The sequence below is a fragment of the Lepus europaeus genome, chromosome 6 (assembly GCF_033115175.1).
Source record: "Lepus europaeus isolate LE1 chromosome 6, mLepTim1.pri, whole genome shotgun sequence".
In the NCBI taxonomy this organism is placed as follows: Eukaryota; Metazoa; Chordata; class Mammalia; order Lagomorpha; family Leporidae; genus Lepus; species Lepus europaeus.
In genome coordinates, this window is record NC_084832.1 from 127,622,026 (window position 1) to 127,647,669 (window position 25,644).

At 53.2% G+C, this 25,644-nt stretch overlaps 1 protein-coding gene across 1 annotated transcript in view; it reads left to right on the plus strand.

The window, feature by feature from the left end:
* PDZRN4 (PDZ domain containing ring finger 4) overlaps positions 1-25,182 on the plus strand; it is a 136,157-nt gene extending 110,975 nt beyond the window's left edge. Inside the window, exons 4-8 of the mRNA XM_062195536.1 lie at positions 6,418-6,516; positions 8,672-8,734; positions 15,578-15,679; positions 19,604-19,720; positions 23,728-25,182. Coding sequence (XP_062051520.1) covers positions 6,418-6,516; positions 8,672-8,734; positions 15,578-15,679; positions 19,604-19,720; positions 23,728-25,182 — 1,836 coding nt within the window. The remainder of the gene's footprint in view (positions 1-6,417; positions 6,517-8,671; positions 8,735-15,577; positions 15,680-19,603; positions 19,721-23,727) is intronic.
* The last annotated feature ends 462 nt before the right edge of the window (positions 25,183-25,644 follow it).

Below are 25,644 nucleotides of genomic sequence, written 5' to 3' on the forward strand. Positions count from 1 at the left end.
ACGCATTGCTGGACGTTGTAGAGTACCTTGGTCGCCCTGCTTCTGCTGGAGTGATGGGGTGGGGGCCCGTGGCGGTGGAATAGCAGGCAGGAACTAGCATCTAAGCTGAAACATGGAGAGCGAGAAAGAGCCGTCGGTAGAACCAGAGGAAGTGGCCGCGTCCACTGTGCCTGGAACAAAACTCTGCCTGGACTTCGGCTCGCTGTGTGACTTTAGGCGAGTTAGCTGCACTTGTCTCTGTGCCTTGCTGTCTCCTCCCGTAATACGGAAATAATGGTGGTGGTGCTCAAGGAATGTGGCGCTGCTTGCGTTCACGGCCTTGCCTTCCCTTGCGTGAGCCGGTAACATCCCCAGGCTGCCTTCCTGGCTGTGTCCCAGCGCATCCAGTTGCCACTGTGCTCCCACTGTGCTCATCGTTCTGAACCGCGAGTCGGATGGGCTCCTTACTTCTTCACGCTCCGCAGACTCTTCCTGGTGTGTCCGTCCCTGCCTGCCTCTGAGTTTTGTTTTCCACTGTGGCCTGCGCGCTCAGCTGCACACACGGACCGCTCGGGGTCCTCCCGCGGACTCCTGCATCCGTGCCTTCCCATGCTCACTGCTTCTGCTGGAGATGTGGTCTCCCTGACGGGCGCCAAGACCACCTCTGGTGTCTCTTCTGACCGCTACCCCCAGGTGTCCCTGTGCCCCACCCTGTGGAGTTGATATTAAAGATTCTGTGTGTGTGACAGAGACAGACAGACAGACGCACCACAGCATTGGGGAGCATCTAATAAAAACAGAGTGAAAAAGCAGGAATAATTCTGTGAAAAGTTCCAGGAAAATTGAGCCATTTGCCTGCTAGGATTGGAACCTCTGTCTCACCGTACCAAAAAAATAACTAAGTAAAAGCCCGAGGGGTGGCTGAGCTGCTCCGTGCTGCTCCGTGGAGCCGGGGGAGTGTGCAGCCATTTCTAGATTCTCCGTGAACTGTGGCCCAGGCGGCCCCACTGAGCGGGGCAGAAAGACTGCGGCCGAGCTGCAGGGGAGAGGCCGCACAATCCCCACTGCAGAAGGAAGACTGTGATCATCAGAGCCATCTGATGTCTGGTGTCCTCCTAGATGGGGTCCCCTACTGGATGGGCGGCTGGAGACTAGAGAAGGGGGAGATGGCATTTGTGTCTTCAGAAGGTAGGAACGTGGCCTGACGAGGCGGGCTGGTCAGCACGCACAGAGGGAGTGGCCTACGTGCTCAGCACGGGAGCATTTTCCCCTGGGAGCTGCAGCTGCCCCGGTGGGGACCCCAGGAAGGGAGCGTGCGTCTTAACCGCAGTTGGCTTTCTGGTACCACGGAGGCAGAGCCCAAGGGAGCTGTGGCCGCCGGTGAAAGCGGGTTGTGTGTAATACGGACCCGGAGCTGCGTTGGGAGACAGGTTGGGCCCGAGGCCGGTGTTGTTGTGAAGGACAGCAGGGCCAGTGGCTTGGAGGTCTGGTGTTGGAACAGAGCACTGGAAGAGAAATACCAAGCGCCTGTGACTTGCAAGCACGGCATTAAAGCAATGGTGGGCGTGACTGCTGAACGGGATTCCCCACCCCAGCTAATGAATTTCCCGAGAACTAAATCCACAACGTCCAGTAGCACAGGTTTGCTCGAGGCTCAAGTCAACCATGGAAAACCGTAGATTTCTGGAATCTTCAAAGGGTAAGCCACGGTAAAGTAATGGCAGTCACCGCTCCAAAGATACCAGCACAGGAGAGGGGGAAAAACCTGCTGGAACCAAAGTCTCCATTTTCCTTGTTTCATAAAGAGCGGGGCTGGGTCCCAGCCTGGTGCCCTGGCTGTCACAGAAGAGCTCACAACATGGGTGGTTCCAGCTCTGGCCTTCCTCGCTTTGCTTCGCAATTTGATTCCTGACCTGGAGGTAAGGATGTTGGAGATGGAGCAGCAGCATCGCCAGTGCGTTTCCTCCCTTCTTAACAGGAGAGGGGAGGTGAATGTCTCTTCCTCTGTTACACAGTGCGTGAGACCTACTCAGAGTGGGTCGCAGAGGACCTCCCCAGGGAATCCACTGCCCATGGTGAGAAGCTGCCATCCTGGGCCTGGAAAAATGTGACCACTTGATTTGCCCAAGATTCTAGGAATCGGGAATTGGAAGTGGAAAGCCACCCCTCATCTTACAGCATCAACAAGGAAGAAGCGGCCGGGGACCAGGAGCCGGGACTGAGGATGTGAGAGACAGACACGAGCTAAGCTTGGGCTTTGTTACTCTCCTCTTTGTCCGCCAGGTGTGCACTGATGGCAGTTCTTGTTGTGAATATGTGTGCATTTGGGGAGCGTGGGCCTGAAATATTGTTGTCATTGGGATTTGGGTACTCTTTTTTTTTTTTTTTTTTTTTGACAGATAGAGTTAGACAGTGAGAGAGAGAGAGACAGAGAGAAAGGTCTTCCTTCTGTTGGTTCAACCCTTAAATGGCTGCTACGACTGGCGCGCTGTGCCCATCAGAAGCCAGGAGCCAGGTGCTTCTCCTGGTCTCCCATGGGGTGCAGGGCCCAAGCACTTGGGCCATCCTCCGCTGCACTCCCGGGCACAGCAGAGAGCTGGACTGGAAGAGGTGCAACTGGGACAGAATCGGTTCCCCGACCAGGACTAGAACCCAGTGTACCAGCGCCACTAGGCGGAGGATTAGCCTGTTGAGCCATGGCGCCGGTTTCCAGTCCTATCCTTCTGAGCGTGAAATGTTTCATAGTTAAGCCTTGCTAACTTTGTTCTTCCATTCGACCCTTGATCCACAGCCTCTAATTTCTCACAAAAACAGGTACCATAATTTGACTTCTTAGAGTTTTGTTCTTATTTGAGGGGCAGAAAGGGACAGTGACTGGTCCCCCCTGGATCACTCCCTGGATTTCTGTGGTAGCCAGTGCTAGGTCCAGAGGTAGAGCCATGAGCTGGGAACTCCATCCCGGTCTCCCACATGGATGGCCGGAACACAGGTGCTGGAGTCATTGTTGTGTTCCCCGGGGTCTGGAATCAGGAGCTGTAGCTGGGAATCAAGACCAAGAACTCAAATGTGAGATCCAGGCATGCTAACCGGCATCGTGGCCACCAGAGCAAGTGGCCGGCTCTGCTTTCTGTAAGGAGACACCTCCCTGGGCATAGCATCTTGGTGCACCTCTAAGTCAGGTGGCGCACGGTGGCGCCAGGAATGGGAGGTAAGGATTCCACTCCAGCCACAGTGCCTGAGTGGTCAGCACTGGCACCCACCCAGGCTGGGCTTCCATTTCTGGGCACCCATAGCTCATGTCCACGGGCATTCTCGTCAGACAGCTTCCCGGGACGAAGGGAAGTGGGTGAGCACCGTCAGGGAAACGTTCCTTTCTATGGGGACCGTCTCTTCAGGAGCCAGGGGCATGGGCAGTTGGAAGGGCAGTCCGGTGAGCCCGTGCCGGGGACTGCCTTCTGCGACTGTGCACCTGCCCTGCCTGGGGCAGATTCTACGGGCCCTGCTTGTACGTTCTTCTGGCATAGATTAAAGAAACTTACTTCTAAGCTGTGTGCTCTGGTGAACTGACATGTGGCGTGGCATGTGTGTCAAATGTCTTCAAAGAAAGAAATACAGGTCCGCACTGGGGACTGGCATCAGGTGGCCTGTGGGGCCCGGCTGCCTCACTTGGGTCTCCCTTGGTGCCTTCGATCCCAGCACGGTGCGTTTGGAGTTTTGAGCCTGTGCCTCGGGGTCCCATGGTCAGCGGATGCTGCTAACGGTCCATCTGAGAAGCGTCTACTGACCCCGTGCTCGTCACATCTCAGAAGCTGGCTTTGAGACCCGTCTCACTGCTCTGCTTGGACCGACGGCGATATTGAAAAGTTATTCTGCCCTTGGGACCTTCTCTGCTTGGCCACAGGGACTCTGGGCTGGACGTTCTGCCTTGTGGCATTGAAGGGTCCACCCTTGTCCTTCTACTAGATTCACTGCTTTGCTGCAAAAGCAATGTGGTAGCCATGTTCCAAACACACGGAAGTCCAGGTGTGCCCTCGGGAATACGGAGCAGGCACCGCAAGGAGAACGCTCCCCTCTGGAGGTGTTTCCACGCCGTGTTGGGACTTCCTCCCGTGCCTTGGCAGAACAGTAAAGTCAATGGGGGCAGGCATTTCTGTTTCCCATGTTGCAGTACCTGAGTTCAGATCCTGCTCATGTGCACCCTGAGAGGCCTTGGTGACAGCTTACGTGCGTGGGTTCCTGAAACCCTCATGGGAGAACCTGGATGGAGTTCCCACTCCTGGCTCCGGCCCCAGCCAAGCCCCATCTATCTGGGGACTGAACCGGTGGATGGGAGTGTTCTCTTTGGCTGGCTGGCTTTCTGCACCCCATCTCTCTCTCTTTCTCTGCTTTACCAATTTAAAAAAAATTGGATTTTCACTTAGCCTGCAGCTCCATAGTTACCTCAATTTAAAGGCTCCCATCTCATGTAAGTATTGTTTAGGGCTCCTTAGAAGTCTCTGAGAACTTGGCAACTCCCTTGCTCCTGACTGCGTCCCGCTTGCTGTACTTGAAGCTCGTTGGTTACATATCCTTGCTAGTGTTCCAGTTTTGGTGAGGGTTTGTTCCCACGGCAGGCACCCGTTACTGCCACTTGTGAGAACACTTCTGCCCGCTGTGTTCATTTTTGCCCTGATAGCAGATCACGTTGCTGTGCCCTCCTCTTGGCCTGGGTGAACAGACTTGTCACCTCCTCTTGCTAGTGTTCAGCGTACGCCACGTGTCTTTGCCTAGCATATCGGAAGTCAGCATTCTTCAGTTTCCGGTATTTGTCAATGTACAGTGCTGGTCTTGGGATGTGGGAGTTTAATTTTATTTACTCTTAACTGTGAAGTTATTGGTCACTGGAGTTCATTGTAGCAAATCTTCTCACTTAAGATTTATAGCATGGTTTATGGCATATCATTAAAATAAATGGTTATTATCTCATGACAAGGACTTCCCCGAAATGCACAATTAAGGGGAAGACACTCCTTCATCTGTCGCAGAGTGAGCTGGAGGGAAGCCTCCTGTTTGGAGTCAGTGAGTGTTTCTTAGATGGGTGCAGAAGCTCACTTCCCACAGGTCCAGAGACCGAGGTGCAAGGGCAGAGCGCCAGCAAGCTCGGCGTTTCATCCACGGTACCTTCTGGGGCCTTGCATGGCCAGGGGGCCCAGCTGGCTCCCAGGGCCTGTTTTCTGGGGGCACTCATCACATTCATGGGGCTCCCTACTCGGGACCTAAGCTCACCTCCTAATACCATTGCCTTGGGACTTCTGATTCCAGTATTTGAATTACAGGGACACAACATACAGAGCATAGCAGTCTATCCTCAGATTTCACCTTCTTTACACACACACACACACACACACACAGGCACACCCCTGCCTACTTCCATCAAGGACCCTCACTGGGACTACCCCTCCTGTAGGTACTGGACAAAGAGCACGACACATGATGGGCAACTTCAACACGGTCACAGAGTCTGAGTACCAGAAACGTGGCCCAGACCTCGCAGACCTCACAAGTTAAATCTACTGCCTTCTTCCCCATCGGACCGTGTGCTCGAGGGTCTCCTATTCCTCCTCTGTGATTAGAGGATCATTTTGGGCTTTAATCTTGGGATTGTGTGATTTATCCTGAACTCACCTGCTTTGGAGAGCAGTGGACGTCCGTCTCATTACATAAAGATGAAACACACCAAAATGTATTATTATTTTGCTCCACATAAATCAGGAAATAGATTCAAGATGCATGACCTAAGGCCTGACATTCCCAGCGCCCTAGCTGTGTGTTTCAGGAAACGTATTTTCTTGTTCATTTCCTGCCACACTTTGAATCATTGCCTCTGCCTCATACGCCGTTGATGTCTCTCCCTTCAGGCTGGATGAACCCATTTCTTTCCAAGGGCAGGAGTTTCTACGGAATAATAGAAAGCCTTGGCCTGACCTCCATAAAACCCTTGCTTATTATCATATTGTGTAGAACCCAGAAGAAGAATTGATGGCACAGTCCGGCATCATCTCGTTTGCTGCTGGAACTTGTTTCATTTTATTAAAATGCAAATAAATAGTAACTCCCGGTGTGTGCGTGAACATTTTGCTGCCCACTTTCACATCCTGGGTCTCTCAGCAGACCCCAGCTTTGTGAGTCATGCATTGCGGTGTCATTTCTAGGGAGCTGTATAATGTGATACCAGAGCATGCACGTCTCCAGGTTCACAGTGGAACTGTGAAACACTGGTCTGAGTGCACAGACACGCATGGAGAAGGTGGGTTGTGATGATTGTGGTCCGACACGTCGGTTTCACATGTCGGGCAGGTGCAGTGAGAGTTTCCCAGGGGCACCCAAGGGGCGTGGGGGCTCTGTGTTCTGTGGGGCTGTGCCGAGATGAACGCCGATCTCTGTGTGTTGCTCTCCCAGGAGGTGGAGTTGTGTCGCGTTAGCAGTCAGGAGAAGCTGGGCCTGACACTCTGCTACCGCACGGATGATGAAGACGACACGGGCATTTATGTGAGCGAGGTAAGAGACGCGTGGGGCGGGGCGGGGGGGGGCACGCCAGGGGGAGAGCCGCCTGCCCTAAGAAGATGGAGTGTGAAGAATTGGCCCTGTTCCAATGCTTGTCACTTTCAATTAGGAAAGTAAATTATGCTGCCCAGGTAATGTAATTATTGTCAGCTCGTGTGACGTGCATGCCTTCAGCACAGAACCCCAGCCTGGAGACGGGGACATGGGATGGTTGTCTAAATTTAAATAAATCCCTGGAGATCACAGGAAGTTGAGGGGAGCTTGTGATGGCCCCGGCTGGCCCCTCCATTCCACCGCGTCTTTGGTTCGTTGTGTTCCTAGTGGCAGTGGCTAGTTGCGTTAGATTAATATTCGCGATGAGCAGTCAGTCTTTAGCTCTGTGATGGTCTGAGTACATGTGAGTGGGCGAGGAGTGATCTGCCGGCTCCTTTCAGGGAACCCTGTGATCACTCTCCAGGGGAAGCCCTGAGGCTCAGGCGCCTTTTGTGTTAATGACTTTGAAAGGCTTACATCAAGTAAAACTGGTCGCCATAGGTGACTTTTCAAAACTTCCCCACAGATCCTTCTACCAGAAATAGGGAAGTAGGCATTTGTTTAAATTATACTTCTGTATGATTCAACATTACATTTACATACAGACGCACATACAGAAGAGCATGCACATGGGCTTGTGGAAAAATGGAATTCAGAATTGAAATTGGTGTGAACATGTTTGAGATCCATGCATGGTTTTTCATGGTGGGCATTTTCCATGGACATGTGAAGGTCCCCGTGTCAGCAGGAACCTATTTTATGTACACACATGTTTTTATACCATGTATTCGCAGGAGTCAGGCTCCCTGTCCCGCGCTGGTGCAGGGTGTTCTCAGCGTGGGTTCGAGGACACTGCCTAGTGCTCTGAGCTTTGGTCTCCTGTACCAGAAACATCACAGTTGTCTAGAGAGGCTTTCGAAGGAGGAAGAGATGGCGTAGCTGATGCATTTAGAACACGCCCAGCTCTGTAAACGTACACCACGCTTGGTCATTTTGCCAAATTCACCACGGCTGTCTCCTGCACTGGAGAAATCCCCTAGACTGTGTGCCGTTTCATGTACAGCCGTGCTAATCCCCCTGGCTGAGGTGAGGGAGCGGGAGGAGACACCTGCTGAGATGCCTTTTGTCATGGGCACGGAGGAAGCAGGGCAGCGGTTTAATAGCAGTGTGATGCCATTCTGGCCTACAGTTGAATTGTCATCCCTCACTTCCTTCTCCACGTCTCTGCTGACTGTTTAAATAACCAGCTTTGGAGCATCAGTGTTCGCGGATGGTCAGCTCGCCACAGGAGCAGAGCACGGGAGCGCTGTCTGTCTCCTCCAGAGTCTGTCTGTTCTTGATTGGCCACTGAAGCCTTTAGTGGGTGGTGCCCTCACGAGAACGTCATTCTCACATCTGGTTGGGAAGGAGCAGCCTCCGGCTGCGTGAAATACTTGGCTTGACAAGGAGTGGGATGCACCAAGCCTAAAGAGATGGTTTGGAGCCAGCCGCAAACTCTGACACAGGGAATTCCCCCAGTGACCTGCAAGGCGTCGCTCAAATCGGGTGCATGAACGTGCCGCTAAGCTCCTAATAGAGCCCGAAATACCTATGTGATCAAAGTACTTTGAAGTGGAAGCTTCACCCTGTCTCTAAAGTGGTGCTGAGTGATCAGATGCGTGGGCTGGATTTTTTTCTCTCATTTCTTGAGTAATATCAATCATAAATCTGTACAAATTGAGGAGCTCCCAGGACAGAAGTCCCTTCCATAGTGTGAGCTGACACTGTAGCTGTCTGCTTTGCTAAGACAGCGAAGGCAGGGGTTAGAAGCCCCCTTTGTGGAAAGTATGTTTCCTGGGTCCAGGGAATCCTCAGGTGACCGTTATGCTTGGTCAGCTGAACCCTGGCTGACAGGTGGGCTGGGGAAAAGTGGGAGCGAATGTGGGAAGAAAAGGGGCAGGGCGTGGGGGCATGCAGGAATGGCCGTCGGGTCACCTTGTGCTAAAATAGTCCGCTGACGTGTGCATGGTCAGTGGTTGTAGACAGAGAAAGCCATGGCTTCATGGGCCAACAGAGGGGCTTGGGGAGACTTTCAGGAGCACAGTTCTGAATGTGGGCGCTGTGCATCCTCCCGCAGGTGGACCCCAACAGCATCGCAGCCAGGGACGGCCGGATCCGAGAAGGCGACCGCATTCTGCAGGTGAGCCGTCTTCGTCCTGACCTCTGTTCTGTGCACCTGTGTGCGTCCGCCGTTCTGTGTTTCGCTCTTTCTTATGAAGCGTTACAGAAAAGAATTCGTCTTTGCTTTTGGATATTAATGGCTACAAAGCAAAAAGTAAGGATGGTGCCATTTCTTAAGGAGTTCTTAGCTGACAGTGAAGTAGTTAAGGGACAGTCTCTGGAGTCAGAACCCTTGCCTGCACCGTCCTGCACCGGCCTGACACATCCTAAAAAACGATGGCGATAGTGGTGTCACTTGTTAACTGTTGTGCACAGTGCACAACCACGCTAACTGGACACAGACGGCTCTCACCGCCGATCGCAGCAGCAGTCACTGCCTTTTCCAGGATTAGGTAGCTGAGCGTGGATCCAGATGTGCCCGTCCTCTAGGGTGAACCTCAAGTCTGACAAGGTCGCTGGGGCCAGGTGGAGGAAACATGGCTTCCTCTCTATGCAGAAGTGTGACTGATTCAGTTTGCACTCAGTGAGACAGACAGCACAGAGGTAGAAGGAGCAGCGGGGGAGTGGGGGGGGGGGGTGCGGTATGGAGAGGTAGGGATCCAGCACAGCAGAGAGAGCTCCCCAGGGTGGGGAATACTGGGATCTGAAGCACTGCCCTAAGCCTGCTCGCACCTGCTCCAGCCCCTGAGGGCCTGCCCCTCCCAGGGTGTCTGCAGGGGACCCGGCTCCCCAGCTCCCACGTCCAGATGACGCTCCGGATAGAACAGAGGCCCAATGGGCGTCCACTTCACTGCCGACCTCAGCCGCACAACAGGGTCGGAGAGTCAGTGGCAGACTGAGGCCTCCTGCTGTCCAGACTTGGTGCAGCACTTGGAGCTATGGCGAGGGGGCCGGCGCTCCTGTGGCTCCTGGCGGCCGGTGCACTCCTGGAGGTTGCTTGGTTGGATTGCACTCTGCTGAGAACCAGGGCTCCTGATGAGGTCAGGGGCCTTCTGAGCACAGGGGGCACCGGGTCCTGTGTGATTTGTCCTGGCAGGTGTCACGGTGTCCTCAGGAAGCTGTGCCCAAGCCACTCGGGCACACGGCCCGCTGCCGGCTGCGCCTCACCTGTCACTTCTGGAGGAGACAACCTCCCAGTCCCTCCCTTCGTCATCCCGACCAGGTCCTCCTGCTGGGCCACAGAACGCTCCTTCCTCGTGAAACTTTTGCAAAGGCTCCAGTTAAGTCAGAATGAAAAGTTACAGGTTTGTGATCATTTGGGGTCCTGGTTTTAGAAAACCCCAGGGGGCCGAGTCTGAGGGACAGCGGGTTAAAGCCCCAGCCTGCAGCGCCAGCATCCCATGTGTGCTGGTTCAAGTCCCGGCTGCTGCAGTCCAATCCAGATCCTTGCTAACACACCTGGGAAAGCAGTAAACAATGGTCCAAGTCCTTGGACCCGCGCCCAGACAGGAGACCTGGAAGAAGCTCCTGGCTCCTGGCTTCGGATTGGCCCAGCTCTGGCTGTTGCGGCCAATTGGGAGTGAAACAGAGGATGGAAGACCTCTGTCTCTCTGTATGTACCTCTCTCTGTAACTCTCTTTCAAGTAAATAAAATCTTAAAAAGGAAACAAGTAACAAAACCGCAGGAGTGTATCATTTCAGCTTCCATGAGGTCCACAGATGCCGGCCTGCAGTAAACACACTGGAGTTGCTTCTGACATCAGATGCAGCAGGGAGAGGAAAACGGATCAGGAAGCCAAGACCTGGTCTGTGTACCACACTTTTGAAATTTCTAACATGTGTATTTGAAAGGGAGAGAGATTTTCCATCCAGTGGTTCACTCCCCAAATGCTGTCCATGGCTAGGGCTGGGCCGGGCTGGCGCCAGAGCCAGATCTCCATCCACAGCTCCTGTGCAGATGGCAGGGACCCAAGTACTCGAGCCACCACCTGCTGCCTTGCAGGGTGTGCTCACGCAGGCAGCTGGGGTTGGGAGCAGACCAAGACCGCACTCTTATGGGGGATGCGAGTGTCCCAAGCAGCGGCTTAACCTGCTCCAAATACGCTTTCGGAGTCTTTCACACAGGCAAATGGACCAATCAAGAATGAAACAAACACCGTGGAAGTAGTGACAGGGCAGACGACTGAAATCTAGAAAAGTTTTTCGTGCAGCCTCATTAGGAAACCTAGAGTCCTGGGTTAGAGGATGTCCCAGAGAATGAAAGCTTCAGAGCTGTTCTTATTTTAATTTTGACATAATTTTAAGGCATAACTCACATTGCTAAGATCCCCAGTTAAATACACTGAAAACCATATAACCTTCTGACCTGAGGGCCGTTGCACCAGCCACGACTGCCATGTTGCAGTAGATTCAAATGTTCAGAAACTGAAGGCTCCGGAGCTTCGTGCCCTGACCTAGAATGACCCCGTCTGGCTGCGTTGTCAATGCACCGGGTCTGTGTGTGACCATTTCTCACCGCGGCTTTGCTGCTGGCACCTGTCACCCATTGCCCTCACCCCACGCCTCTTCTCATGGCCTCCCCTCTTTCCTTCCTAACTCCCAGCTGACCACTCCCTACTTCCTCTGGTCACTTCCGTTCATTCCATGGGCAAACTGGGTAGAACGCAAGTGCCCATGTGTGCATAAGTGCACGTCGTATGCTTTGAGACTTGCAGACTCCAGCTGTACTGTGGGCAGATAGGAAAGCATGCCGTAGCGGAGCTGGCCCATTGGAGAAAGAGCCACGGGGTGGATACAGTACGGTTTTCTGCTTTATATTCAGTGACAGATGCACACACTTAATGAATAAATACGCATCCCATTACAGAGCCTGGAATTCAGTGCTGTCTGTACACATAGGAGACAAAGGGCTTTAAGGGTGATGTTGAAATGATATTAAATAAAACAGTGGCAGAATTGTAGCCGTAGACAGGCAGCTCCCCTACGACATGAGGTTATGGGATGCCCCGTAATGATCAGTTAGCTCCTCCTTCCCAGGGAGATGAGAATGAGGCAGGGGGATGGGGGAGGGCGCGGGGTTCAGTTCTGGCAGCTCCTGAGGCCCTGCCCTCGTGTTGCGGCTGAAGTTTCCCTCACGTGGCACACATGGCCCTGGTGGCCGCCTGGTGCAGTGACGTGCTGCACCTGCAGGAGATGGGAACAGGGCGGGGATCGTGCACAAGAGGCGGGGAAGCCTCTTCCACGGGAACTCTGCTGGCCCTGTGCTTCTCAGCGTCTGCAGGTGTCTGACGGTGCTGGCCCCATGGCTCAGCCACGGCCCTGTGCCACGCGAGTTCCCATGCAGTGATCGTAGTCAGTCCTCTGGGGACCGAGCGGAAGGAAGAAGAACAGAAGCCGTATCAGACCATCTCTCCGGTGCCTGAGTGTTCACACCACATTCCCACATCCTCCCTGTCACAGCCACGCATGCACCTTGTGGCGCGTGGCCCCAGGGCCAGTGACATGCCGTGGGCTCTCCCTGCCGAAACCTGCAGTGCTCAGTGAGCGCGGGGCGGTCTTCTGCATGCCCCCGTGTCCCCGCAGCCCCGTATTTGGAAGGGTCCTCAGCACTCCCTCCCGCTGCTTCACTTCCTTGCCTTTCCGTGGCTGCGCCCCCTCCCTCTGATCCCCACCTCTGGCTCCATGCTCTCCTCACATCTTCCTCTCCATCCCGAAATACAAATGCATTCGGAGGAAGCTTCTCCTCTCTGGCCTACACATCTTGGGGTTTCCCCAAGAACCCCACAAGTGGTTGGGTTCCAAGCATTTTAGCTGCCTGCCTACCTCTGGTACAGTAATACAGGAATCCTCTAAGATTGGTGTGTTCAAGGCCAAAAGCCATGGTGAGACATCGCTGAGCTGCCAGGGTTTCGTAAATGCACATATGCTGCACGTTCACGCGTATATTTGTTGCACATACAGGAGATTGGGGCCTGAAGTGAGATTCTCACTACTTCTGATACAGTGGAGTAGGTCCCACAGAGCTCTTAGAAGCCGAGGTGATAGCCCTGGGAAGCTCCTGTCAACACGTGTCCACGCGCAGAAATGAGGCCGATTGTTACCTGCGGCGACGACCCTTCCTTCCCATGAAGCTGCAGGAATGTGTCCACACCTCCGTCTCCCTCCCGTGTTGCTGGGCCCATCCCCGGTGCCTGCCCTAAAGCCAGGGTTGCAGATGTGAGAATGGCTGGAGGCCGGAGGCTCCATCTCATTCCGGGCCTCAGATCCGGTTATTCCTCGTGGGGCGTCTTCACCGAAGCCCCTGTGTGTGTTTCTCCTTACACTGAGTGCGGCAGCGCTGGCCAGTCGATTGGCCGAAGAGGCGCCGATTTTACAAACAGCAGTAAAGTGCATTTGAATGCCACGTTTCTGCAGCAGATACATTTCTTACAAACAAGGATTAACTTCTGGCTTGGGAGGCCGTGGTGCAGGTCTTTACAGACTCACAGAGGGAGGTGGCTCCCGACTGTGTGAACACAGCCACAGTGTTTTCTGATGGCCCTGCAAGAGTTAAGAACCCGTAAGAGGTGGAACGTCGAGTCACGCTGCCTGCCGTGGATGTCGTCATGGTGCGTGGGGCCTCTGCGTTTACTTGATTGGCAGAGCCGAGCCTGTTCTGGGGATTAAACTCTCAATGACGACAGTGAGCCGAAAGAACGGTGTCATTGGTGCTGTGTGTCAGCGCTGGGCACTCCCCACGCGCCAGGCCGAGAGTTTGGCCCCTTCCTTTACTAACTCATTCCATCTGTGTCGGGCACGTGAGAAAGGCCCTGTTACCTGCGTTTCATGAGAGCGGACAGAGGGGTGAGCTCACACTGATGTGAATGAGGACCCGGATGAGCTGTGAGTGACAGGCAGAGGAACGAGGGGAACGGGGAGGAATGGAGACCAGAGAAAACGGGTGAGACTTGCATTTCAGGCAGGAGAGACGAAGATGGGCTGTGTGAGATCACCCTCCTCGGTTCCCTTAGGATCAAAGGTGCCCATGGAGGAGGGGACCAGAAGTGAGTAGGTCCTCGTGAGACAGGCAAATAAACAGGTGTACTGTGGCGGGACTGCTTAGAATTACTGTGGAACGGACATGGGCTTCAAAGGTCAAGGAGAGTAGAAATTATGAAGCCATTGTTTCAAAAATGGCACCTAGTGTGGGATCGGAGATGGAGGGGCTCCACCTCTGGGAAGCTTGCCTCTGAGAAGAAGCGGCCTTGGAATCGGCCCATGCATTTCTTTGCAAATACACTTTTGAAAAACCACAGCCTACCCTTCCCAGTCACGATGCTTCATTTTGAATCAGAGCTTTTTCTGTTTCCTAGCTTGAGGAATTTTATTTTTGAATTTTTTTTTAAAAAAAGGTGCGAACATAAAACTTGCAGTAGCTGAATCCCTCCTCTGCAAACACAGGTGTTCAGTGAAGGGGGTTTTCATGTCGATCACAGGGAGAAATCCAACCTGGGCTGTGTGGTTTTGTGACTGTCGCTGTCTGCTTTCTTTGTGGTAAATGTGTTTGTGTTGGATAAGACTCCAGCAATCAGGATCATTCACTGTGGTCCAAGGATGAGACTCCTGGGCTCGTTTGCAGGTAATTGTGTCTGTGCAGAGTCCCAGAGACTGGGAGGGAGGAAAGCTCAGGGACCTACTGCGAGATACTTCACAGAAATCCTTAGTGAGCAGCGTTAGATTAATTATCGAGAAAAAGATGGGCAGTACAGCCACATCTCCCATCTGTCCAGTTTGCAGACATAATGAATACTTGTTTCACGTGGAATTACTGAGGTCTTTAGGCTGAAATTCTTGTCCACATATTTTGATGGTGAGTTAGGATCAAAACTCATATTGTCTCTGCATATTTGAGCAGTCCATAAAAGAAAATAAATTTTCAATTTCCAAAGAAAAGAGTTGATTTCATTCATAGCTAAATACATTGGGATGTAAAGCTATAGTTTAAGGTCTGAACCATAGAAAGTTCATTTCTTCTGTGGTTATAACCTGGAAGTAAAAAGAAACCTCTGAAATGCTACGGGAATCTTCTCTGTACGTAGTTTACTCAAGCTTGGTTTCTTTTGCACATTCTTTGAAAAAGTCAGATTACCCCTGTGCCAACTTTATGTGTACAAGAGGTCTTCAAAAAGTTCATGGAAATGGGTATTACGAAAAAGCTGTGCGTGAACTTTGAAATTATTTTTCACCGCAGTAAACTTGTCTCTTACTCCCGGTTTTCCACAAACTTTTTGATGTCCCCTGGTGCTGAAGATATGAGCTTGAACACAGTCCATGGGTTTGGTGGTTTCGGGGAGTGAATGCCGGGGGTGAACTGCTCTTCCGTTTGATTCCTTAAGCACAGAGAGGTATCCCCAGAGTGGTGTTGGGGCCCCTGAGTCGGGCGCACACGGAGGTAGGACATGATTCAGTGAAAACCCCAGGCTCTGTGGCCTGGGAGCGCTGCCTGCTGAGAGCGAGCACCGCGGCCTCCTAATTGGCTCCGAGCCAGCACGCAGGATGACGGATCTCAGTGGCTCGCTCCAGTCCTGCTTCCCCCAGCGCTATTATCTCGGAGTGACACTTCCATTACTCTGAGCGGAGAAAGATGGACGTCACCTGTCAGGGGCTGGTTAATTGTGTTGCTAGATGTATGTTGCCAGGGCGCAGGTTGGACATTTATGAACATAACTGCTTCCTCTGATGTCCGCCATCCTTCAGGGATCGATGTGGCCCTTACAGTAAGCGCGTAATTGAGTGAAGGCACTCTCCGCGCAGGGCTGCAGACAAGGGCCCTGTGTGCGCTCCATTGTCCATACATTTACCGTAAATGAGCTGGTATTTGCCATTTGTTGTGCGCGGCTTGGTGGAAATGGAAACTAACGTGCCGCTTTCATTTGTTTCCTAGATAAATGGGGAGGATGTGCAGGATCGAGAGGAGGCCGTGGCGCTGCTGTCGAGTGACGCGTGTAAGACCATCCTGCTGCTCGTGGCGAGGCCAGACTCCCAGGTCAGAGCCGGAGCCCAGAGGCTGGAGACCGAACTTGACGTTCGCTGTACTCATGCATGCATTCAACCTCGCTGTCTGCGGTGTGTGACTAGCCACGCTCACGAGTCCTGCAGAACAGGGCTGTGTGCGAGGCGCACCCACGCCGGAGCTTCCCTAAGCCAGCTTTGTCCCAGGCATCACAGGCTGCAGCTCCGGGCAGCAGCACCCCACGCAGCAGACGACTGTGCAGACACTGCTCGCCTCTCCTTCCTCTTGCTGGCTATTTAAATAATTCACCATGAAAAACAGTTGACTTCATATGTTTCATTCTATGTGATCCTTGCTTTAAGTTTTGAGCTTAAAAAAAAAAAAAAAGTGCTAAGCTGGCCTAGAGAGGGACCCTGCAGGAACCCGCAGTGAGAGGATCCTTAGCCTCTCCAGGTGTCACCTGACATCTTTCCTGGGATGACTTTATCAACACAGTGTTCCGTGGAGCGTGGGGTAGTCCCCTGGGTAGCAAATGAATTTTAAGCTTAGAGCGAAGAGGGCGTCTGTCCATCAAAAACAGTTTCTCGGGGTTTTTCAGTCTGGGCAGAGGGAGCTGTCGTGAAGAGAAGGAGTGGTAATGGGGAGAGAAAGGGGCTGCTGGTGCTGCTGTTCATGTCCCGTCACAGTGCAGAGGGACAGTGCGGCGTCACCATTCTATCCGGCTGTCAGCAGCGTGAGTGAAGTTAGTTATGCCGCCATTCGTCTCCCAGGTTATTGATCTGATATTTTTCAGACTCAGTAGCTACACACTATCTATAAATTACATCGAGGAAGTGCCTCTCAGTGTCAGCCCGGGTCCTGACTTGAATATAGTGGTTATGAAAGATCACCCTTTCCGCATAGATTTCCGCGATGTCCTTGACCATTCTGAATGGTCGCCATAAAGTGTGCCGTGGCCCAGAGCGGAGTCTCGGGGTCCGAGGGCAGAGGAACAAGCCACACGGCTGTGCGGGAGGGAGTGCTTAAAGCACAAGTGACATTGCAGCAGTTACCTGGAGACTTCTCCAACCGTTGACCTCCCCAGTCTGGTTTTCTTAGAAAAAGAGTAAAGGGGCTAAATATTTATTTGTAGAATTCCTGATATGCTGAAGGGAACTCGGTCGCCATGGGTGTTGTAGAAAAGAAAGTTTCAGCTTAGAATGCCACGGAGTGGTCATAGTGACTTGAAAGGAACAGCACTGGACAGCATGTGACCCGGTCCTGGTGTCTTCAGTGGTCTCCTTTGGCGTGGTAGAACTGGTGCTGTCTTTGAACACTGGCTGCCCTGCTGAGCCTTCCCCCAAAAGTCAAGGCCAGGGACGGCTTTTCTTTTTTTTTTTTTTTTTTTTTTTTGACAGGCAGAGTGGACAGTGAGAGAGAAACAGAGAGAAAGGTCTTCCTTTGCCGTTGGTTCACCCTCCAATGGCCGCTGCGGTAGCGCGCTGCGGCTGGCACACCGCACTGATCCGATGGCAGGAGCCAGGTGCTTATCCTGGTCTCCCATGGGGTGCAGAGCCCAAGCACTTGGGCCATCCTCCACTGCACTCCCTGGCCACAGCAGAGAGCTGGCCTGGAAGAGGGGCAACCAGGACAGGATCGGTGCCCCGACCGGGACTAGAACCCGGTGTGTCGGTGCCGCAAGGTGGAGGATTAGCCTGTTGAGCCATGGCGTCGGCCCAGGGACGGCTTTTCAAGTGCAACTTTCTCCACACACTTGACAGGCGATGGCCGTGAGATGCTGGAAGTGTGTCCGTCCCTCATTCCTGAAGAGCTTGGTGCCTGTAGCGAAGCGAGTTGCCTGGCTAAAGTCAGATTTCCAGAGAAACCAGGAAATAAAACGTGTTTTAGCACCATATCTGGAAAACGTCATTTTAGGCAACACATGGAGGGGGTGGAGACCAAGGAAAATCTCGTCTTTTTATCAGCTCCATTTTTCCATCACATTCAGTTACGTGTCATTATCGCATTTTCCCCCTTAAGTCTTTTGTTCTGGGGAAATGTGGAAGCTCTGTGTATGCCAGTTCCACTTTTTGAAAAATGTGTGGCGTGCTCTCGAGGTTCCTGGGCGTGAGCTGCAGACGTTCTGGGACGGTCCTAGACCTCTGCGCGATGTTCTTAGATAACTCCCTTCCTTCCTTCACTGTCAGCGTTCTGTCGTTGTGTGCTCATTTTCTTTCTCAGACCTTTAAAGATACCACTTTTCTGTCCCCCGCCCCTGGGGACATGGAGACAGAGCGCTTTGGCCCTCGGGAGAACGTGTGGCCGTGCCGTGTGAGCCATGTAGGTGGCTGCTGTGTCTGAGATAGTACGTGTGGCCCGCCCCAGGGCAGGTGCATCCTCCTTGGGAGAGCAGCAGTTCCCACCCCCTCAGCCCAGCTCCAGGGGCTGTCGGTCTCTGCAGGACTCACCCCAGACTGCCCGGTGTGCGTGTATAGGTGGGAAGGAGACTGGCCTGGGCCTGGCTGTGCTCTGCCTGCCTGCAGCCCAGAGAAAGCCTTGTCACAGCAGACACATGGACACCCTGTAAGAAAAGACCCATGAATTCCCGCCTTCTCTTCTCTTTATCTTAGCCCCCAGCACCCTCGGATGCACCCCTGTTCTAAACCACCACCATTCTTCGCTCTCTGTTGTGTCTTCGGGGGTCTGGCATCTGCAGTTTTGTGACATTTGAATTCAAGAATGTAAGTGGATCATTAGTGCTTGGACTGGGTGCAAGTGTTTGCTGCACAGAATCGTCATCACTCACCTGCACACTAGGGTCACTGCTGTGGGGTCTGGATGTGTGGCTCAGGCTGCAGCCTGATGAGGGGGAAATGGGGTCCAAACTTTGGGCCCCAGGTGCATTTGAGGCCGTGGAAGTCCCACGTGGCCAGGAAGGTAAAGGTTGGCCTTCGTAGCGGAGTACAGGACACCTCAGGCCTTTGCCCCTCTTGGCACGTGAAGTGGCCTTCGTTCAGGATTCTGCGTAGACACTGTGTTTGCTAGGAAAGCTTAGGTTGCCCGCGTGTCTGTGAGCTGCCGCTTGGCTGCTGTAGAACCACTGGCAGGGTCCTCCCAGGAATCCAGTTCCCTTCATCAGCAGAGACAGCCCGTGTGCGTGATCAGTGCCACGTGGCCACGGTGAAGCACAGTACCTGTGTGGACTGTCAGCACTGGTCATACTAGCAAGGCAATCACCAGGCTTCCACTTCACTTTGCGTTGGGTTCAGTGCGTGTTTAAGCACCCAGCCTGCCCAAACAAAACCCTGCACACACTGCCCACTCTGCCATCCACCCTTGTCGCCATGTGGTCTCCATGCAATTGGACCCGAAAATGAATCCAAAGAGACACAGCCTAGAATCGCCTTTTTTTTTTCCCTTGAGAGGAATAACTTAGAATTTCCCGTTTTTGCACAGGGAAAGCCACTGTTGACTATGAACTCGGGTGGCAAGCAGCCGTCTTGCTAACTTGGCTGCATCGGCCTGAAAATTTCCAGTGTGCAAATGAGGACGAAGCATGGGTCATCCTGGGGGGCACCGTGTGGGCATCTCACTGCGGGGTTGTTGTCATGGAAAAAACCCGATTGTCTCGTAGCCCTGTAATGCCATCGAAGTGCTTTTAACACAGGGACTGTTGGAGGTAATGACTTGGCAGCTGTGGATTAGACAGTGTGCTTTTGAAAGAAGGTACCGTTCTGTGTCGCGAGATGTCCCCGGCTAGGAGGCGAGCGCTGAGCACTGATAAAAGGCGTGAAGAGCCCAATGTCTTTTTTCTATCACCTTTTCTTCTTCCCGAGGGGGTGAACTGGAGGAGGCTGGTGTTCTGAACAGAATCATTATGATAAAAGGGACTGGCCAGGTGTCACCATTGAAGTTGACCCTCTCCTAGCCCAGAGTTCTCGCTAACATAATATAATGGACTAATGTATTCTTTTGCAGCTGGATGAAGGCTGGCTGGAAGATGAAAGGCACGGATTCTTAGAGGAGTTAAACTTGGAGCCGTTGGAAGAACAGCATAATGAAGCGACGCAGCACACCGCCAACGAGGCAGAGCAGGTGGGGCCGGCCACTGAGCCACCTCATGTGAAACGCGGCCAGCTTTTTCAAATGTGGATCCGTAAATGGGGGGAGAACACAATGAAAGGGCTTGATCAAACAGCTCCGTCACAGCGATCTTTACAGAGCAAATGCTCAGTGCAAATGGAGCAGCAGGAATAAGTGCAGGTGCTTTCTGTTCAGTGTTTCCAGTCTGGGTGGTGTTGGGGCTGCTGTGAGCACAGGACAGGTGTGGCCAGACGCTGGCCCTGGCCACTGCTCCTGCCTGATGGCCCATAGTGAGTGGTGAACGTGTGTGTTGCTACTCAGAATGCCAGCTGGAGGTGAACTGTATGCCTTGAGGTTACCCCTGCCCCAGAGTAAACTTGACCTTGAACTATGAATGTAGGTACTTGAATATTCACGCCATCACCAGAGGAGGACGCTAGTGAGACGGAAGCCATCCGTCTGTGCTGTGTCCTTGCAGCCCGTCACACCTCTGTTCCCCTGAATAATCCAACAGTTAAGATTTGTCCTCAGCTGCAACATCTACTGCTCAGGTTGGGATGATTGGCATCCTTTTGTCTTAAGGTCCTATTTTTACTCAGCCAAAAATTACGAGTTCTTGATGTGTTCTGATGTCGCACGTGGTACTGAGAACATTATCTGTCCGTCTGTCTGTATGTTTTTAAAAGTCGAGTCCCTGCCCCTGTTTGCTTTGTAACTCGTCAGAGGTCCCGGTGTGGCAGGTGAGCCCTAGACCTCTGTGATTTGCCCACTAGGAGAGGACAGGCGGTTGTATGCCAGAGCCCTCCTGATGCCTGCCGTCCGTGAGCCTGATGCGACTGTGTGACCACACCACGGGCGGTTTACTGACGTGGTTATCGTCCCATCCCGACAAGCTGAGCAGCACGAGGCCCAGGCTTCCACCCACTTAACCGTGCTGGAGCCCATGGTGCAAAGGTGTCCGTGCACGCGTGCACTAAGTCATGAGTTTGCACGCGTGATCTGCTCACACACAGCCCACTCACACACGGCCAGCTTCACCCCAGAGACGGCGCAGCCCCATGGCGACTGCTGTTCAGTAAAGTAGGTCCAAGAGAATTTTTATGGGTGGCCTCAATAGTGGCCACAAATACAGCTTTTTTGGGGGGTGGCAGCTGCCACTTGCAAGCAAGGCAGGCCGGGCTGCAGGCTTTCTCTCTCAGATATGAGTTGTGCTGTGATGCAGAGTTGAGAGGAGGCTGTTGGGATGAGAGGCAGAGGGCGATGGTGCGTGCAGGTGAAGTGACGTGGTGTCGGTGGCTCCTTCCTCACGCAGTACAGACGTTAGGTCTCCTGTGGCAACACCAGGTGTCCCCAAGGTTAGATTCTCATTGGGTGGAAATGTTTCTTCACCATGAGACTGAGAAATTAAAAGTTTCCATAGTTCCTCTCAAAGTCTTTTGTCCTTAGAAGCAGGAATGCTACATGAGAAGTGTCTTGGTGGACGCATGGCCTGCCACGAAGATCGTTCCAAAGGGAAGTGACCAGTGATGCGGCAGCATGGCCTTAGCAACCAGAGTTTCTGGGCTGGAGAATGGGAAACTTTGTCGTTTCCACAGCGGCTCATAGAGCAGCGACCACAGCAAGGATACTCAGCTAGAAATTATAAAACGCATATCCGTGTGCGAACCCTCTGTATGGAAAGTTGCTGTCCTGGGTCCCGTGCTGCTGGCTGTAGATTGGGTGTCCTGACTTCCGCACTTGTAGGCCATGGAAGGTTTTTTAAGCTCATTAGAAGACACGAGAACTGTGGAACCGTGCGTGTAGTGACATGTAACCTGAAGTGCCGAGTATCAGAGCGACCGCTCAGAATGCAGACTGGCTGCCGTTTGGGGCGCCCTGTCAGCTCCTACTCAGACGGGCACAGCAAGCCTCCCCTACTTCTCCCTAATGTTGGAGCAGTAAGCCACTTAAAATCCACCTCTGTGTTGAGGAAAATACTCTAGGGAAAGACCAGGGACCATCGAGTAACACGGTGGAGAGAAAAACAACAGTCACCACAAAGGCTCCCTTAGCTCATTTTCAGAAGCCTCTGGTCACCTGTTCTGTCCTCCCCGGAACTAACAGGCTTACTTAACACAATTATTACACTGGGAATGGGGAAAAATACATGAATGTGCGTATCTGAAGGTACTCCACAAGGCTGATGAAAATGGGAAATAAAGAGGTAGGTTTAGGGGGAGCACTTGGTGCACTTGGGGTGCCTGAAGCCCTTATCCCGGTGCCTGGTTTGAGCCCCACTGCTTTGGATGCAGCTGGGAGACCGCAGGTGATGGCTCCCATTCTTGGGTCCCTGCCGTCTGCATGTGTGCCCCAGATTAAGTTCCAGCTGTCTGTCTGTGTGTGTCTGTCTCTGCCTTTCAAAAATGATGGAGATAAACAGTTTTTTAAAAAGATAAGATTATTTTGGTCCAAACATTTTTGAAACTGCATTTTTACATGGTACTCATTTGCTGTGACCTTCCTGAAGACCTATCTTATGTACAGATTTCAAAATGTTTGCATCCAAAAACTTGACTTTCAATTCAGTTTTCTACAGACTTTGGGAAATCCTTGTGTGTGTCTATGTATGTCTCTTTGTGTTTGTGTGTTTAGGTCTGTGTGTGCCTGTGTATGTGTGTATCTCTCTGTGTGTTTGTGTGTTAAGGTCTGTGAGTGTGTCTCTGTATGTATCTCTCTGTGTTTGTGTGTTTAGGTCTGTGTGTGTCTGTGTGTTTAGGTTGTTGTGTGTGTGTGTGTGCGCACGCTGAGACATAAAGCAAACACAGTCTGCCTCGTAGAACCATGTGACAGGAGAGAAAGTTAATTCATGGAGATGTGACTACACTTACCTCTGGTTGGGGCAGGACAGATGGTTCTGCGTGAAAGTCAGAAATTGCCAGACGGTGGCATTTTGTGTGTGTGTAAATACATTTTGATACTTTGTCCAGATCTGGTGATCAGCGCAGCTTGGATTTTCGTGGGAGCTGTCAGTTTGCCTCTCCGTAGACTAAAACTCAAGTGTGAAGAAAGTTACTGGTTCAGAGTAGAAACCAGGGAAGGTGTGTGGCACAGCTGGGGAAGCCACGCTTGGGATGTCTGCATCCCTGGTCAGGTGCAAATCCGCTTTTGATCCAGCTCCCTGCTTGTGCACCTGGGAGACAGCAGGTGATGGCTCAGGCGCGGAGTCCCTGCCACCCACCTGCAAGGCCCAGATGAGGCTCCTGGCTGAGTCCCAACTGTTGTAGGCTTTTGGGGAGTGAACCAGTGGATGAAAGATAACACTGTGTGTGTGTGTACCTGAGAGACGATACCTTTCATTTCTTTATTAATAAAAATGAATAATTTTTTAAAAAAATAAAGTAGAAAATGAGTACGAAAGCCCCCTGTTGCCTTTGGGAAACGTGATTTGGAAAGGCAGTGAGGTCTGCGCCCAACGTGTGGTTCCCTGGTCGTGGAGGAGATTGGCCACACTGGGAGGTGGCGTGTGGCCCTCACGGCCTCTCTGCCACTGCTCATCTACCTCCCTGTGGGACTGGGCCTCCCGGCCTGGGCAGGAATGTTCATGATGCTGGCCTTGCTCGTGTTAGCATGCCACTGAGTCAGTGCCGTTTCCTCTAAACTTGGGGAAACTTCAAGGTGATTGTGGCTTCTGAGCTCCAGGGCTGTGTGTTGCCAAGGACTCTAAGCCGTTCTGAGTAGCCTTTGGGTGTCGCCACCCCGGGCCCTCATAAAGTCCTTCATTTCTACACCTGCGCCCCACAGGTCCCCAAATAAGCGAACCCTCAGAGGGGAAGTGCTTGCTCAGATGTACTTAGGCACCTTTTGCTTTCTGTACTTCATTGCACAAAATGCTGCCATGCGCTAATGTCTTCATTCCTAAAATGTCATGGCCGCTGAGATGAGCTCAGCTTTCTAGAAGACCGGCTGGTGCCCAGACCTGTTGTCTTTCCTCCGTGCGTGTTTTCGAAACTAAGGAATCTATTTCCCTTTTACTCTCGCAGCCAAAGAAGCAGGAGGAGGAGGAAGGCACGACGGACACGGCCACGTCCTCGTCCAACCCCCACGAGAAGGACAGCGGCGTGGGTCGCACGGACGAGAGCTTGCGCAACGACGAGAGCTCGGAGCAGGAGAACGCGGCCCTGGCGGGCAAGAGGGAGCTGGGGCAGAGCCAGGACACGCTGCGGAGCGTGGAGCTGCAGTTCCACGAGAGCCTCGTGTCCGCGGACTGCGGGGACTCGGACGGCGGCGGCCGCCACCCGGCGCATGAGGACTGTGAGCGATTCCGGCAGCTCCTGCAGCTGCAGTGCAAGGTGCGCACGCACGGGCAGTACGACCTCTACTACTCCAGCCGCCGGCTGGCGTGCGACCCGGAGGAGGAGGGCGTGGAGCACGAGCTGCAGCTGCTCAACGAGGAGCTGAGGAACATCGAGCTGGAGTGCCAGAGCATCATGCAGGCGCACCGGCTGCGGAGAGCCGCGGGCCAGCACGCAGACGCGTGGGCGCTGCACGGCCACCCCACCGGCGCGGACCTGCCGAGGGCCAAGCTGGACGACATCCTAGAGCACCCGGAGAAGTCGGACAAGGACAGCTCCAGCGCCTACAACACGGCCGAGAGCTGCAGGAGCACGCCCCTGACCGTGGACCGCTCCCCGGACAGCTCGCTGCCGAGAGTGAGCCACCTGACCGACACCAAGAACCTGTGCAGCCAAGAGGCCACGTGCGGCAGAGCCAGAGCCGCCGAGCGAGGCGGGGAAGGCCAGGAGAAGGTTCTGGGCAGCGGCAGGCCAGCAGGCCAGGGCGAGGAGCGGCCGGCGTGCGAGCACGTCCCGTACCTGTCCCCATCCCGCGGCTCGGCCTCCAGGGCCGCACACATCCCAGCGCACGCCCAGCACTACCAGAGCTACATGCAGCTGATCCAGCAGAGGTCCGCGGTGGAGTGCGCCCAGAGCCAGCTCAGCCTGGCGGGCTCGTGCCGGGAGCCGCCGAGGGCCGGCGAGCCCAGGATGGAGTGGAAGGTGAAGATCCGGAGCGACGGCACGCGCTACATCACCAAGCGGCCCGTGCGCGACCGCATCCTGCGGGAGCGCGCGCTGAAGATCAAGGAGGAGCGCAGCGGCATGACCACAGACGACGACACCATGAGCGAGATGAAGATGGGCCGCTACTGGAGCAAGGAGGAGAGGAAGCAGCACCTGGTGCGCGCCAAGGAGCAGCGCCGGCGGCGCGAGTTCATGCTGCGCAGCCGCCTGGAGTGTCTCCGCGAGAGCCCGCAGAGCGGCGGCGAGGCCCGCAGGGAGGTGAGCATCCTCGAGCTGAGCCACAAGAAGATGATGAAGAAGCGCAACCGCAAGATCCTGGACAACTGGATGACCATCCAGGAACTCATGACGCACGGCGCCAAGTCGCCCGACGGCACCAGGGCGCACAACGCCTTCCTGTCGGTCACCACCGTATGACGGCGGGGGCGAGACCGCACGGGCCACGGCCCCCTCTATTGCCTCGTTCAAGGTGGCGTTTTTATACCGACTCTGGAGACGCTAACTTTTTTTGTAAGCAAAAATACCTGCTAATTTTTCATTTCCTTTTCATACGCTGGTACCTTCTTTTTGGCTGGGATCTTTCTTTAACTTGTGATATATTCCTATTACTCATTTATAAAAAAAAAAAGTACAAAATAAAAGGAAAGAAAGCAAAAAAAAATAGGAGCCAATTAATTTCCTACTTTATCTATTGTAAGTTAAAATCTGGATTTATTTCTCTAGGTTATGTATTTTCTACTTTAATAAGAACTCGATGTCAGAACATTTCTAAGATTGCTTCTTGGCTTAACACATATTAACACAAACCTGTTGGTCAATCACTTGTCACATCTTGTCTTACGCAGAAAATCCACCTGTTGTCCAGACCTGTTGTACATT